At 49.6% G+C, this 16,831-nt stretch overlaps 1 protein-coding gene across 1 annotated transcript in view; it reads left to right on the top strand.

The window, feature by feature from the left end:
* ITIH5 (inter-alpha-trypsin inhibitor heavy chain 5) overlaps window positions 1-16,831 on the top strand; it is a 62,442-nt gene that overhangs the window by 18,332 nt on the left and 27,279 nt on the right. The window contains exons 6-7 of the mRNA XM_054016161.1: window positions 5,022-5,191; window positions 8,681-8,797. Coding sequence (XP_053872136.1) covers window positions 5,022-5,191; window positions 8,681-8,797 — 287 coding nt within the window. The remainder of the gene's footprint in view (window positions 1-5,021; window positions 5,192-8,680; window positions 8,798-16,831) is intronic.

The following is a 16,831-nucleotide window of genomic DNA, read 5'->3' as shown; positions in this document are numbered from 1 at the left end:
ACTATGAGCACGAACGAAATGAATGAACATTTTCCAGATAGATCTAGCAATCAAAACGTATCTGGCCATCACCCAGTCAGGGATTAACCTCAGACATCTCTGAAGTGCCGAATGCTTCAGGATGCATCTTCAGGATGCATTCGGAAGAGTCAAATTCCTGTCACCTGGCTAGATGTGCACTGGCTCTGCGGTTCCAGACGTAACAAGATCCTCGTGTGTCCATAAAGCACTTAAAGCAGGATGCAGATGGGACTTAAAGGCACGCAGAGAAGAGGTGCTCTCTGCTGAGGAAGGACAAGAGTCCCCACTGTCACATTTGTGAAGTAGCACAACAGTCTTTGTTGTTGCAGTGGCAATGGTGAACGTTGTATTTCTGGCTACGGATCTGAGCCACAAAGGTCAGACTCAGCTCCAGACTTCTCCACAGTTTGATAGAGGGCCTAGGTTTGGTTTGTTATAAAGATAGAGGCTGTTTGGGAATTCCGATTAGGTTTCCTCTCTGACTGACAGAGTGAAGCCAGGTCTCGCTAGTATGTTTCCTTTGTAAGCAGGCTCACAGACATACAAACCAGCTGGGTTTATGTTTTTTTTTTCCAAAAGGAAGCCAGAGAGCACATGAGTTTGGGGAAATGATTTCCTGAGCTGGACAGGTGTCTGCTCCCTTTGTGCCACTGTAGCACAGATAAAACAGTGCAGCAGAAGCTGAGGCCAGGAATTCCCGCTCTTTCAGATGACCTCAAAACATAGCCACTTTCCACATGACGTCTAAACCCAGAATTCCCTATTCCTTCTGCTGAGGCCCCATCTCATCCACATCTGGTGCCCTTCTCTCCCCATGAAGCAGTTTGGTGAGAATGTTTTGCCTGCCATGTACAGTAACCCCACATTCCCAGGTAAAACCCGACCCTGTGGTAGTTACCCCTGTTTTCTTTCCATTTTACAGCTGGTGCTCAAAACCTGGAACTGCAGGGAGGCTTTGCTTTACCCCGCTCTCCTTCCACCTCCCTAGACGCTCCCATTTTAAAGCTCTGGATGAGCTCTGGGTTGGAGCGCTGTATCTGGCCTCTCCCAAGCTCTGATCAAGTTTGAATTTGGCCTCACCTCTACACTTCATTGCTTGGGCACTTCACTCTGTAACATCAAATGAAGACAGATGTTAAGGGGTCAATTTTAGCAGGGGCGGTTTTGCTTTTGTTGGCCCGATTTGCACTGACAGTTGAATTCTGGGGGTTAATCTAACAATTTGTCTTCGTGCCCAGCTCACTGTGGCATGAACCAGGCAGGTGGAAGCTCAAACATTTGGCTCGTGCAAGCCGTTCGTTCTGCAGGTCAAATTAGACCAGGGGTTCTCAAACTGGGGGTCGCCTAAGTATAACCTCAGACTTTCCCCTCTAGGTCACTAGTTCAAATGGAGGCCAGGGTAGTAAGGAGCAGGCAGTATTTGCTAATGTCTATTTTATTTTGACATGTCTCCACGTCACGACGGGCACTAGCTAGTTTGTTGGAGATCTCGGTGGAAAGGACAAAGATTGACTAGGCAGAGTCCAAGCCACTTCCTTGGTCATTCCTGCCCCAGTTGGTGACTCTCTAGGTGACCTTGGCAAAGACAGCTAACCCCTCTCTCCTGGTCTCTAATGTGTGTCATGATCTGTACAATGAGGATAACACTTACCCACCTTTGTGAAGTGCTTTGAGATGATGAAAGGTGCTGGATAATTGCAAAGCCGTACCTAGCACTTCTTGATCTCAAAGCACTTTACAAAAGTGATTAGGTGTCATGATCCTCATTTAACAGATGGGGAAAGTGAGGCACAGAGAGGCTATCTGACTTGCCTATACAGGAAGCTTGTGGCAAGGCTGGAGCTAGAATCCATATCCCTAGATTCACCAGGTGGTGTACTTACCTGTGTCCAGGTAAGAGCCCCCTGAAATTTCTGTTTGAGGGAAGCACATAGGGGAAGCTTGCATAACCACTGCCTGTGATATATGATGAGAACAAAGAGGGTGCTTCCATTTCCAGTGTGATCTGGAGCATTTTACTAACACTGAAGTAGGGGTAGAGAGGTTTTTTCACCTCTGTATTTGGCACTGGTATGACCGCTGCTAGAATCCTGTGTCCATTTCTGGTGCCCACAATCGGCACCAGACAAATTGCAAAGGGATCAGGGGAAAGCCGTGAGAATAATTAAAGGATTAGAAGACATACCTTATAGTGATAGACTCAAAGAGCTCAATTTCTTTAGCTTAACAAAGAGATGATGACTCGATTACAGTCCATGAAGTATTTACATGGGGAATAAATATTTGATAATGGGCTCTTCAATCCAGCAGAGAAAGATGTAACATGATCCAATGGCTGGAAGGTAAAACTAGACAAATTCAGACTGGAAATAAGGTGTAAAATTTGTAACAGTGAGAGTAATTACCTATTGGAGCAATTTATTCAGGGTCGTGGTGGATGCTCCATCACTGACCATTTTTAAATCAAGATTGGATGTTTTTCTAAAGATCTGCTCTGGGAATTATTTCAGGGAAATTCTCTGGCCTACAGGAGGTCAGACTAGATGATCACAATGGTCCCTTCTGGCCATGGAATCTATGAAATATATCAGCCTACCTGGCAATGCAATTTCACTAATTGCTAGGTCTGCCTGTCAAACTCTGATAAAACCCAGGGAGGCGAAGGTGAAGCTCTCCAGGTAAATCAGAAAATGCAAATGTTCTTTTAACACAGTGTTATGAATTCTGGACAGTTCCCGCATGTTGTCAGTTAACCAAGAGCTTTGAAGAGAGAAAAGATGGATGAAAAGAAGCGCCAATCCCAGCACACCTGGTACACTGTATCTGAGGAGTGTATGTTACTCTAATCAATTCATCACATTACAGAGCAGCCTTATGAGTCAAATGGGATCAACACTGAGATAAAATCCAATAGAAGAGATATTGATTTATGACTCCTCTTGCTTTCTTCTGGGGCTGGAGAAATCTAGAGTGTACATAGCACCAAACAGTCAAAGGGCTGGTCCACACTAACCCCCTAGTTCGAACTAAGATACGCATCTTCAGCTATGTGAATAACGTAGCTGAAGTCGAAATACCCTAGTTCGAACTACAAAGTACTTACCGTGGGTCCACACGCGGCAGGCAGGCTCCCCCGTCGACTCCGCGTACTCCTCTCGCGGAGCAGGAGTACCGGCGTCGACGGCGAGCACTTCCGGGATCGATTTATCGCGTCTAGACAAGACGCGATAAATCGATCCCAGAAGATCGATTGCTTACCGCCGAACCTGGAGGTAAGTATAGACGTACCCAAAGTCACGACTCTGGGTAATTCTCTTATAAACCCATTAAGACTAATTGTTAAATAGTTTTAACACTTCCTCATTTGCATCATAGTGTCCTCTTAGGGTGTGTCTACACTGCAACTAAATGCCCGCGGCTAGCCCACCTCCGCTGACTCGGGTTCGTGACGCACAGGCTGCGGGACTGTCAAATTGCCACGAGGGTGAAGGGTCCCGGAGCCTGGGATCCAGCCTGAGCCCGAACGTCTATGCAGCAATTTTTATCCCCACAGCCTGAGCCCCAGGAACCTGAATCAGCTAACCCAGGCCGGCCGTGGCCATGCCTCAGGTCTTTTATTCCAGTGTAGATGTATCCTGAGTTTCACAAATCCGGTTCAACAGGACAGGTGGACAGGAAGCATCTTCTTCAAAGAGGAGGTGACCCGGGGCCAGGATTTCACCCCTGGTGTCTTGAAATGCTTCTGGGTTTGTTTTAGATTCTGGAAACCCTGCGTTAGATTCCTGTAAGTGTAGAGGGAGGTGCTTGATCCGCAGCTGGCATTGCTCAGGGTCGCCCTATTGATCTCATGGAGCGATGCTGATTACACCAGCTGAGCATCAGAGAAATTCCTCCTAGACCCTCTTGAAGCTTAAAAGGAAACCCTTCCCTGCCTCCATTACTCTGCCCTTTACTGCTCCCTCTTGCTGTTCCATGGCAGGCCCTGTTGGCTGAATGGAGGTACCTGTCCGTGTTGCTCCTGAATGAGATGGAGAGCAATAGGGGCACTTTCTCAGTGTTCTAAGGGAGACCTTCCTCTTCCATTGGACAAGTTCACTGCTTTCCCTGCATGCGGATGTCTCCCAGTGCTTCCACTTCCAGGAGCAGCCAGTAAGAGAGGAAGGATGATCCCATGGTTAAAGTGCTAGCCTGGGACTTGGGAGATCAGATTCAATTCTCTGCTCAGTCACAAACTACCTGTGTGAGCCTGGGCAAGACACTTGGCCTCTCTGTGCCTCAGTTTCTCATCTGTAAAATGGGCACAATGGCAGTTCCCTGCAATTGGGGGGGGTAGAATAAACATTGCAAGAGCTCAAATACTATTGTAATGATGGCCATATAAGTACCTCCGGTTGACAACAGCGGACCTACACCAATTGACCTCAGCTGAGAACTTCACCGAGTTTTCAACATGTACTAAAAATGGATGTAGGTACACCCGAATTTTGGGGAAATGCAAGACTGGATCCAAACTCTGACCAATCTGCAATTCATATAGCAGGGTGCTGGGGTACTTTGGAACTATACAGGTACAATCTCACTGAAATGCAGCTACCTTTAAGAGAGGGAAGCAAAGAACTGCCCCACTCAGCAAGGCATTAGCCCACGACCTGGGGACAAACGTCTTCTCTTAAAAAACGTGGTAAGAGTACTTTAACAGTCAATCAGAGAAGACCCAATCTTCAGGTTTAAGATCACCCCCAAAAATAATGTCAAGGCTGGGAAGTTAACTAAATCTGTCCATCCCCCCATAAGGTTTCAGGGCTGGGTGCAGTTAGAGTTGCGAGGGGAAAGGGTCATTCCTATTTTATTGTAGCTATTTTATTCTTCCTTGGAACAGTCACTAATGCTCAATACACCTCATGGCATGGTAATTCCCCGTGAACTGCGCTGAGTCATGGTGAATCTGTCCGACATAAATAGAAAAGCTGTAATATCGCTGGTTGTGTTTTCCCTACCAGATGACATCTCCCCGCCTCCATCTACCGTGATCGGCCAGACGAAAACGTTAGCCAAAGTGACCTTCAGTCCCAGTGTTGTACAACAAACCCAGATTGCCCGCAATGGCATTCTGGGGGATTTTATCATTCGATATGATGTCAACAGGGAGCTGAATGTCGGGGATGTGCAGGTACAGTATGCATGCCTCACCTTCCTTGTGCTATCCACTATGCCAGAGGTAGCTGAACAGTGTTGGATGCCCACGTTCCATAACAAATTTTCCCCAATTGAGGGTCATTTCTGCAGCTCGTAGGAGCCTAACGGCCACTTCTAAGTGGTGTAACATTGACCAGATTGCAGCCACCCTCATACTGCCAACCCCACCGATGATTAATATCCCCTTCCCCCAAAAAATCACAAGACTGGCTTAAAAATCATGAGATTATATCTTTTAAATAACAAATGTTGGGTTCTCTTTTGTTGCCTTTTTGTTTCCCAGCCTCTAGAGCAGGGGTAGGCAACCTATGGCACGCGTGCCGAAGGCGGCACACGAGCTGATTTTCAGTGGCACTCACACTGCCCGGGTCCTGGCCACCGGTCTGGGGGGCTCTGCATTTTAATTTAGTTTTAAATGAAACTTCTTAAGCATTTTTAAAAACCTTATTTACTTTACATACAACAATAGTTTAGTTATATATTATAGACTTATAGAAAGAGACCTTCTAAAAACGTTAAAATGTATGACTGGCACGCGAAACCTTAAATTAGAGTGAATAAATGAAGACTCGGCACACCACTTCTGAAAGGTTGCCGACCCCTGCTCTAGAGTGTCCTTGCTCACAGGCTAGAAGCTTACTTTTTTCAAAAGACATGAAAACTGAGATTCGAATGCAGTCTGATTCTGGCAGTTGAGCCTTTAAGAAACAACGGCTATTGGGAGACTTGTGAGCCAATCCTCAGAGCTGGCAACACTGACACCCCTTATCTTGAATGTGACTCAGGGGAGGCAACTAGTCCCTGTATGTGATACTCCATCTTTAGCTGAGTAGCTTCCTACCAGATCATTGCGTGCCTTTGTAGTCTACCAGAACCACACCTCTATGATCAAGATGAGCGCAGTCATTACACTGCTCATTGGACCACACGTTGGCTTCTCTTGTCACAGAGTATGTGTTCTTCATACACCACTGATATGCAACAGCAACACAAGGGAACTCTCACTACTACATAAAAACATCTGTCCTCGCAGGGAACTAGTTAAATCCCACATGATAGATAACTAAAACTCAGAGCCCAAGCATGCACTTTAATCTTTTAGCGTTAAAGATTCACATGAAAGGGGACAATGGAAAAATTATATGTAAGAAAACAGTCAAATTGAAGTCACCCGGCAGCTCTACCCACATACCTAGCAATTTTTCACATAAGCCAAACTGCAGCTATTAGTAAATGACAGATTTAGTGAACAGAACGCAGATGGCTATGGTTGGTGGCTCTAAACAGACACACAAAGAACAATATCCCTTTTAGCTCCACCAGCTATTCACATAGGCTGAAAAATCACCCCGTGTGAAGACCTACGTAAGTCCTATTTTGATGGCTTCAGTGGGGACGTGGCCAGCCACACAGCCTCTGCACAATGTCTCAGCACACAGGTGCACTTCAAAGTATGCATATTTTTAAATAGATTCACAGATTCCGAGGCTAGAAGGGACCACTGTGATCATCTAGTCCAGTGGTCTCCAACCTTTTTCGTCTGGCGGGCGCCAGATGACGAGCCACGGAGGACTGTGGCGGCGGACGAGCATCCGCCGAAATGCCACTGATAAGCGGCAACCTCAATAGGCGTCACCGCCGAAATGCCGCCAAGAAGTAGTGTCATTTCTGTGGATGCTCATCCACCGGCCAGTACGCAGGCGCACTTAGACACCCCGGCGGGCGCCATGGCACCCGTGGGCACTGCGTTGGGGACCCCTGATCTAGCCTGACCTCCTGCATAACACAGGCCAGAGAACTGCCCCGAAAGAATTCCGAGAGCAGAGCTTTTAACAAAACATCCACTCTTGATTTAAATATTGCCAGTGATGGAGAATCCACCACAACCCTGGGGAAATTGTTCCAGTGATTAATTACCCTCACTGTCAAAAATATATGCCTCATTGCCATCTGAATTTGTCTAGCTTCAACTCCCAGCCATTGGATGGTGTTAGACCTTTCCCTGCTAGACTGAAGAGCCCATTACTGAATATTCATTCCTTGTGTTGGTACTCAGAGACTGTTAAGTCACCCTTTCACCTTCCCTTTCTTAAGCTAAAGAGATGGTGGTCCTGGAGTCTGCCACTACCAGGCCTGTTTCTAAGCCTTTAGTCAGTTTTGTGGCTCTTCTCTGAACCCTTTCCAGCTTAGCAACGTCCTCCTTGAATTATGGCAAGTGGTTCTGCACCACCTATTATGAGGCAACTTGCTCCCACCTCTGCTTGAAATCCATGTCCAAGCCTTCATCCTCTTTCACCTAGACCAGATGTTCCCAAACGTTTTTTTGTGGAGGCCCCACTTCGGTGATTCATGTCCCATGTGTGACCCCCTCACAGGGGCACAGGAGAGGAAGGGGGGCCTGGTACTCACAGGGGCCAGAGGCAGGGCAGGCAGGGTGCTTGGTACCCCCAGGGGCAGGGTGGTACTCACCACCTGGCAGTTGAAGAAGCCTTCCTCTCTTGCAGCTGTTGGGTGGTCTTGGCAGCCAGGACCCAGCTCCCTGCCTGTCTTGCGCCCACCTGCCCAGGGGAAGCAAATGGGGCCATGCTGAAGGGTTGGGGTCAGCAGGGAAGGCTGCACCCTGTGAGTACCCGGGCCCCTGCCAGACACAGCCCCCTCCTGACCTCGGCACAGCCCTGTTCACTTCCCCTGGGCTTTTTCCAGCAGGGGAAGCAGACGCTCTGGAGTTGCACTGAAAGTCCAGGTTCAGGAGGGGGCTCTGTGCGGCAGGGGACTCAGCACTGCCGGGGTGCAGCCTTCTGCTCCCCACTCACAGAGTCACTGTCGGCCTCCCCAGCGGAGGTGGGTAGCTGCCGGTTGGGGGCTGCTGCAGCTGTGGCAACAGGGGAGCAAGACACACAGAGAGCCTTGTCCCAGCAGCTGAGACCACCCACACAGCCCCATCCGCTTCTCCTGCCGGGCAGAGCTGCCTGCTGCCCCTGGCCCTTCAGTCCGGTCCATCCCTCAAACAACTCCAGTTGTTCAGGAGCCAGTCCAAAGCCGCCTGCCTTGTCTTTAACCCCTGCCTGGCCTTGCCCTCAGTTGTCTCCCCCATTCCCTGCTTCCTTTAGCCCTACCTTGTCCTCTTTCTGGCTCCGGCCAACCGGAACAGCCTTCCTGTCTCCCTCCATGCCACTGACTCCTTTAAAATCTCAGCTGAAAATCTCTCTTCCCCATTCAACCAGAACCACTTAATTCTTTTCTGCCTCCGCTCTGATTCCCCATTGCACCATGCAGCAGCGTCTAGCTCTGCTCAGTGTTTAGTGACGTCATGGGTACGAAAGATGCTATCAGAATTAAGGACCAATCCTGCTCCCACTGACTTTACTGTTGACTTCACTGGGGGCAAAGGTGTCCTGGTGATGAGTGTGGTTGACAATATTGTGACCTGCCACGTGTCCTTGACTTTCCCCCCCTCCCTCAGATCCTGAACGGATACTTCGTGCATTACTTCGCCCCCCAGGATCTCCCGCCGCTGCCGAAGAACGTTGTGTTCGTGCTGGACAGCAGTGCCTCCATGTTGGGACCAAAGCTCAGACAGGTGAGGCAGGGGATGCTATGCGATGCAGAGTGGTTTGCTGTGAGGTTACCATGACGACCACTTAGGATGGTAGCCTGGCTACCAGGGCTACGGGGAAATTCCGTGGGAAGCCCCCGGCACCAGGAGGCCCGTGAGGCATCTCAGCATTTGGAAGGAAGAGGAAGAGGATGGAGACATGACAGAGCTGAGCAAAATCCAGGCCTCACTAAAGCAGTGGCGGAGTAACTCACGGGCCCAGGGGCCCCAGGCAATTTGGGGACCCCCGTAGGAGTGCCGGAGCCTGTATAGAAGTGGGGGGATCATCGCTGCTGGAACTGTGGCCCCACCCCCTGCTCGTCCTCTTGCCCCTAGCACTAGGCTGTGGTAGGGTGAGCATATTTCCTACAGGGAAAATGGAACGCCACGCGGGGCTTGCCCGAGCCCCGCTGCCCCCACCCTACAGAGCTGGCCTGAGCTGCTCACCTGAGCCCTCCACTTCTCCCACACGGGGCTGGCCTGAGCCCCCCTCCACCTGCCCTGGGTTGGGGGCTGGGGTGCCCGAGAGCAGCCCCTGGCCCATGTCCCCGCCCCCTGAGGCACGCCACCCAGGGTAGGTGGAGGGTCTGGGGCTCACCGGGCAGCTCTTGCCATGGCTTGACTCCGGCTTCCAGTCAGGCTAGGGGGCGGGGCCTTGGGGGGAAGGGGAGGAGCAGGGGGGTGGGGCCGCATGGTGAGAGGAATGTGGGGGGCCCAAATGTTCTTTGTGCCCAGGGCCACAATAAATCTTAAGCTGCCTCTGCGCTGAAGTCAATGGCAAATCTCCTACTGACTTCAATAGGGTCCGGATTTCACCCCGGTCTCTGAGAGCTGAGTGCCGCTCCCACAGCTGCCAAGTGGCAGCAGCCGCCGGAAAGAGAGGGTGAATGGGGCAAAGTCTGGGGAAGCCTAGAATCTAGGTTTGATCTGTAGGACCACGACCCTCCCAACAGCTGCCTCCTTTCCCCTCATCTCGTCTCCTCCCCTTCTAGGAGAGGATTAGCCAGAGAGGCCAGCGCTGCTGAAAGCCCCCTGGCCGGTCCAGTAAATGGAGAGCCTGCACCTTTACCTAGCACAGGTTTAACCATGCCCCATCAGGCAATGACACCCGTCATTTCCAGACAGGCTAAAATGCCGTTGTGGGGGATCTGCACAAGGGCGGAAGCTGGTACGAATCTGCAGGGGCAGTGCTGGGTTGGAGGCATGTCCAATGTGGCTTGGGGTTGGGACATATAATTAAGATGGGTGAGTGACATATAATCAGCCCATCCCACCTCCTTCTCAGGTTCCCTGGTTAGCTCCGCTGACTGCTGGTACAGCCCAGAGCCGTCTTCTGGGGTTAATTTATTTGGCTGCCAACACTGGCACTAACTTAGCAGATGTAAACCTAGTCTCGAGAGTTTGAACCATGATATTTAGACAAAGCCTTAACTACATGCAGCCCTTGAAAAGAGGCAGATCTGTACCAGCATGTGCCTCTGAAACCTCTGTGGTTCCAAAATTCCACGTAACACTGGACTGTCACAGCACATTGAATCAAGGATTTCGCTGTAACGGCCCCTTCTCCCTGCCTTGCCAAGCCCTGATTACTAGAGAAGTGCTCATCGGTGAAATAGCTCCTTCTTGCTACTTCTGTGGCAATCCAGAGAGGACTCCAGAAAGACGCCATGGACCCTATGCTCTGGGCAGACTCGGAGTAGCTTTTTCCCCCCAGCCGGTGTATTTGTGTTTTAAATTCTGCTCTAACTAGGGGGCTGGGATTTGAGTCTGTTTAGTGCAAGGAGCTGGCTGGGTTTAGGAGCAGGTCTCCCAGGGTTAATCTCGGGCCATGCTGTTTGGAATAATAGCATGAACAAGAAATGCTAATGCCCCATAATCTTAGCCCTCGTCAGGAGGAAAATAAAACCCTTTAGTGGTAAAAGGTTAATCCTTCAATCCAAGACAATACTGGGGCAGTTCACACCGACTCTTGGCAGGCTGGTCATTCAGTGCCTTAATCCCCTGGTTCAGCATTACATTGCTTGCTGAACACTTTATCCCCCGTTTCCAGCAAGCGGGGCTGGTGGATGGGTTTTGGCTTTCTCCATCCAACGTAAGAGACAACACAGGCGTTTTTCAGCCAAACAACACAGCAGCAGAATTTCAGGGGTCTGTTAGCAAAGCTGCTTTTGCAGACACATGTAGTTGGGCCTGCACTCATTCAATAGCCCATTTCAGAGTAGCAGCCATGTTAGTCTGTATCCGATTTAGAGCCCACGCTCATGTGTTCATTTAGTTAGCTGCAGGTTTGCCATACAAGCCCTGGGGGAGGTAATTCAATGTACTAAAAGGCACTTGATTTTAGCTTTCAGGGGAGGTGGTTAGATTTAGTTGAAGCTGTGGCTTCTAAAGGAAGATATAGGATAATTATATATTATATAAGCAAGTCTATTGTAAAATAGCTAATAGAGAGGCAGGGCCTGCCCAGGTACGCATGGACAAAGACAAATTGCTTATGGATAACTGGGTAGACTAGGTGTATGTCTGGTAAGTAAGTTAGTGCCAGTGTTGGTAGTCAAATAAATTACCCCACAATGACTGTTCTAGGCGTAGCGTGACCAGATGTCCCAATTTATAGGGAACGTCACGATATTTGGGGCTTTTTCTTAAATAGGTGCCTATTACCCCCCACCACCTGTCCCAATTTTTCACGCTTTCTGTCTGGTCACCCTATCTGGGCAGGGGCGGGGGATGTGGGGAATTGACACGAAAGCTTATGCTCCAATACATCTGTTAGTCTTAAAGGTGCCACAGGACCCTCTGTTGCGTAATAACGTAGCAGGCTTTTGAAATCCTCTGCACTACATGGGACTGGAATCCCGGCCTCATTGAAATCGCTGCCCAAACTCCCATTGACTTCAATGGGACCAGGATTTCACCCCCGGTGGGCAGCTCTTACAGGTGACCTCTTGCTTCTGGTCCCGCTGTGCGAGTTCTTTTTCTGCTCCTGTGCTCTTCTTTTCACTATGTGCCAACTAGTCGGTTCCCCCCGTCTTGCTCTCTTTCCCAAGTATCAGTGTCTTTGAAGAGACAGAACATACGGCTTCAAATCCATTTAGTGCCAGCAGCTTCTCAATGTTTCTGTGAAAGAAACATTTTTCTCCATTGTGACAGTCCAGCAGGGAAGCAAGGCCTCCATTGCTTCTTTCTGCTGTGGTTCTAACAGCATTTGAACTCGGGTCAGACCCTCACGTTGTGTAAATCAGCTTTAGTGGTGCTATGACACTTTACACCAGATGAGGATCTGGTCCTGGGTGTGTCACTCTCCCTACAGCACTTGGCAGACAGGGCATTTGTCAGAGGCAAGAAATTCCAGAGTAGGATACATGATATAAATACTTTACGCACTTGAGATCTAGCAGGTGGCTATTGTTGTTATGCTGGCAAGGAAAGTGCCTAAAGTGTTTTGTCCCTTCATTTGCAAGGCGAAATGATAGAACATAGAACATGGAAGAGCTGTGTTAAGTATGAGTCTGAAGGAAATGGGTCTATGCAATTCCGGCAAAGAATTGGGAAGCACTAAGTTTAGCACATGGGATCAGCCTAAGTTATGTTGGCATACAGTCGCTGCAGTAAATACATCGCTCATGTGTGATCTCACACAACGTTATAGCCAGCCATTTGGAAAAAAAGCTCAGAAGGATCAGACTAATCCATTCAGGGTGGTTTTAGTTTTTAAGCTTCAGTTCAGCGCTCTGACCAAACTTTTAGAAAGTCACAATTAGCTAAGAATGAGATCCCGGTTCCCAGGGATTGAGGTCTTACTGGGTTTGCTGAGTGTTCTCCTCAGGTGGATTTGCTTTTGTCACCGGTCACGTCCTTAGAAAAGTCTGAGCACCTTGTATAAACATTTCTCTGCCTCTCCATGCCTTGACGCTCAGCCCTCTTTTGAGTAGTTTCAAGTTGATTCTGTTGATTGCGTGGATTCTGAATGTCAGCAACCATCAGGACCGTTTGACACCTTCCCTGCCCCACACAAAAGAAACTCCCTGTGTTGCTGAAGAACTGGCTGTAGGCTCTTTGACCTGGTCTACACTAGGGGGGGATCGATCTAAGTTGAGCAACTTCAGCTATGTGAATAACGTAGCTGAAGTCGATGTACTTAGATACTTACCACGGTGTCGTCACTACGGTAAGTCGACTGCTGCCACTCCCCCATTGACTCCACCTGTGCCTCTTGCCGAGCTGGAGTACAGGAGTTGGCAGGAGAGCGCTCGGGGATCAATTTATCGCCATAAATTGATCCCAGCTGGATCGATCGCTGCCCGCCGATCCGGCCGGTATGGGCTTTGAGCACTCCAAGACCTCAGCATACTGGGAGTCGGAGGCCAGATTCCGGCTTTCAGTGGGATTGCTGCCCGCCGATCCGGCTGGTAGTGAAGTGCTAATCTGAATGGTGGCTGCTCTCCAGAAAACCCTACCTTAAACTGCCAAGGAGCCACTGAGCAAAATCCTAATCCTAATTGCAGCCTTCAGTGATTTCCAAAGCTACTATGTGAACAGCTGCCAGCCTTTCTGGTTTTATCTGGAGATTTACAAATGTGTCTACCCAACCAGGAACATAGGATGAACATAGAGAAATTTTATACAATGTGCCCAGCATAGAGTCTGTCAATATAGAAGCCTCCCACTCCAGAATAGAGTAGAATAGAGTCACTTCCATCACTCCCATTAGATGAAAATATGGGTGAACCACTGGAAACATAGGATCTGCCAGACTGGATCAAACCCAGCTAGTCCAGTGTCCTGTCTCTGACCATGACCAGCATGAGCTACTTCAGAAGAAGGTGCAAGAACCTCACACTAGACAGATGTGGGATAATGTGTCTTCCACAACATCCCAAAGCCCATAAAATTGAGGCTAAATCAGCCCACCCAGGGAAGTGAATGCAAGATCTGGATACCTCTGGAAGTTCAACTCTCAGGACTGTTGGCAAAATCTCAGCTATGTTGATGAAGGGGAGCTGCTGCATCTCATGTAGAGGCCAGACCATAGAGGGCTTTATATGTCCATATTAACTCTTTGAATTGGGCTCAGAGTACATAGGAAGTAAGGATAGTGCAAGTTTTGAAACTGAAATACTATTAGAGCCTGACCCAAAGCCCAGTGAAGTCAATGTGGCAGTCTTTTCATAGACTCCAGTGAGCTTTGGATCAAGCCTCTAGTTAGTACATCATGAGATGGGATGAGCCCAAGTACTACTGAAGTGATATTGACTTCTCTCCAAAATGAGTCTTTTATTGTGCAAAGTCTTTGCCACCCAGAACGCTTACGCAAGACATCTTCAGGTCTTCTGAGCTCTGACCATGCCTAATACCTTATGAGCTAGAGCTGTCATGGAATTGCTTCACTCATCACCCACATGCAGCTACCTCTGGGGTGGGTGCAAGGCAGCAGCTGTTTAACAGCAAGCAGCAGCACTTCATAACACGTTTACAAGAGGCAGCGAAGAATATCGTCCCTGTAGATTGGCTGACTGTGGGCAAGATATAATGATCTATATTGCAATCTGCTTGGAAGCATTCAGCACGTTTGCTGGTGCATCCCTGGGGCTTGATACAGAAGAGACATGGAACGTGTGTAAGGGAACAAGCAAACTGGAAGATGTTTTTAGTCGGGGAACGTCTGACTCTGGAATAGGCCATGACAGGCAACAGACATGCTGCAGTTGGAGCCTGCCCTTCCAAATGGGGGTGGAAATATGTGCTTCCGCATAGGCAAACCCACACATAGTCTACTAAGGATCATTGCATCAGGCAGAGCGACCACGGGTGATCGCATCGCACTAGGCGTCGCTAGCGAAGTTCCCAGATCTGGCTCAGTGGGATTTGCGTGCTGGAATGACTTGAAAAGTGCTGAAGAAGTAAACATCAACTTTCCTGGTGCTGTCCTTGCTTTTCCATTCACAGCTGTTTAAAATGTTTCTCACTCTGTGGCTGGCAGTAAGGTCCCATATGCCAGCCAGCTAATGCGCTCATAAAAGCCGGCTGGGTTCCATGCAGTACATCGCTGCCGGTAAGTGCATTGACAGACTTTTTATTGAAACTGCAGATGATTGGTAGGGTGGGGAGACAGAGTCCAGTGACAGCTACCGTTTGCAGGTCCACCAGTTTGGAGCCCGTTCTGCAGTCCTTACTCAATTGGGACAGTGTCAGCAGTGGTTAGGGCACAGGAATGAGAGCCAGAGCTGGGTTCTGTTGGTAGCTCAGCCACTGAGCTGCTGTACGACCCTGGGCAAGTCACTTTCCTTTTCTGTGCTTCTGTTTCCTCACATACTTTTTGTCCTGTCTATTTAGCTCAGTGGTGCCCAACCTTTTCCTCTTGTGCCCCTCCCGTCCTTACCAGTAATGGAATCTGTCCACACCTCCTCCCCCATTACTGCACAGCCATGGCTTCCTCAGATGAGGCGCTTGGGCTGACGGCAAGCTCGGGGTGGAGCAGGGGGCGGAGGGGAGCTGTGGCTGGGGACGGAGCTGGGCTGGAGGCAGAACAGGGGGTGGAGTGGAGCTGCAGCTGGGGCTGGAGCGGTGCTAGGTGGCACTCCCTCCTCGCCCCTCATGGGGGCTGGCCTGGGCCCCGCTGCAAGTCCCCTCGAACATTCCTCTGTTCTCCCCCTCCAGGTGGGCATGCCCCACAGGTTGGAGACCACTGATCTAGAATATAAACTCTGTGGGGCAGAAATTGTCTCTGATGTATGTACGATATCTAGCACCAGGGAGACTTAATCTCTGTATGGGCCTAAGACATCACTGTAGTACAGATAACGGTTGCTGGAGCACCCACCAAAAAAATTAGCGGGTGCTTAGCACCCACAGGCAGCCGGCTTCCTCCCGTCTCCCAGCATCTCCTGCCTGCTGGTGGCCCTGCTAATCAACTCCTCCCCCTCCCTACCCTACGCCTCCTGCCCACCACAATTAGCTGTTCCGCGATGTGCAGGAGACGCTGGGAGGGAGGGGGAAGCGCGGGGACGGGGCGCGCTCGGGGAAAGGGGCGGAACTGGGTGGAAAGAGGTGGGGAAGAGGCGGGATGGGGCGGAGCAGGGGTGGGGCCTTGAGGAAAGAGGTGGAGTGGGGGCGGGGCCTGGGGAAGAGCAGGGGCAGGAAAAGGCAGGGCAGGGTGGGGGTGGGGGCTTGCAGGAGGGGGGTGGAGTGGGGGTAGGGTCTAGGATGAGCAGGGGTTGAGCACCCCCGAGGACAGAAGAAACCAGCTCCCAGGGCACATTCTACACTGTTTACTCACTTCTGACTAGATAGATAATCGTGATGGTCCCTTCTGGCCTTAAAGTCTCTGAGGCAGTGTTATCTGGTGGTTAGAGCCCAGGACTGTGAGTTTGCTCAAAACAAGTGTAATAGCTACATTGTCCAAAGCACTGCATCTGGAACTCAGGTCTTCCAGAACTAAAAAGACCATGAGTTACCACAGCTTGCCCTACTTGGGCTATAACAGATTCAAATCGTCTGTGGATTGGGCACAGAGTGGGACCTGTATCACTTTCCCCAATGGATTACATAAAAATACAATGTTCTCAAAACTTGCCAAAAATTGTAGTGACCACCAGGCTGGTGGCATTCAGTCAAATGCTGTGAGAAAAGATTGTTTCCTCCATGTAGCGTGTGAAAACGATTGTAGGATAATTGAAATAAAAAGCATAACCTCCCTGGCCTCTGTTTGATTCTCGCTGACCCGAGTAGCGGCTAATTGATGTTGAAATCCAGTTGAGTGCATCTGCTCGATGTCTGAACTCCTTTTGACATTGTGACAGCTGTAGATCTGTCTTGCAGGGTGTAGGGGGAAGGGATCAAGTGCTTGGAATATTTTTCAGGCCTGGGGACTGACTGACTGTCTTCTGAGGACAAACTGGGAGAGAGACATTAGGCAATGAATCGAGGGCAGAGGGTAACGTCTCTTCCCTTGGCATTGACCTTTTAATTATTAGTTCCATGGAAACTGTTTGTGGTGATGAGGGTTCGGGTTTTAGT

The sequence above is a fragment of the Malaclemys terrapin genome, chromosome 1 (genome assembly GCF_027887155.1).
Source record: "Malaclemys terrapin pileata isolate rMalTer1 chromosome 1, rMalTer1.hap1, whole genome shotgun sequence".
Lineage (NCBI taxonomy): Eukaryota > Metazoa > Chordata > Testudines > Emydidae > Malaclemys > Malaclemys terrapin.
Note: the sequence above shows the minus strand (reverse complement) of the source record. Positions and strands in the feature narration are given on the sequence as shown.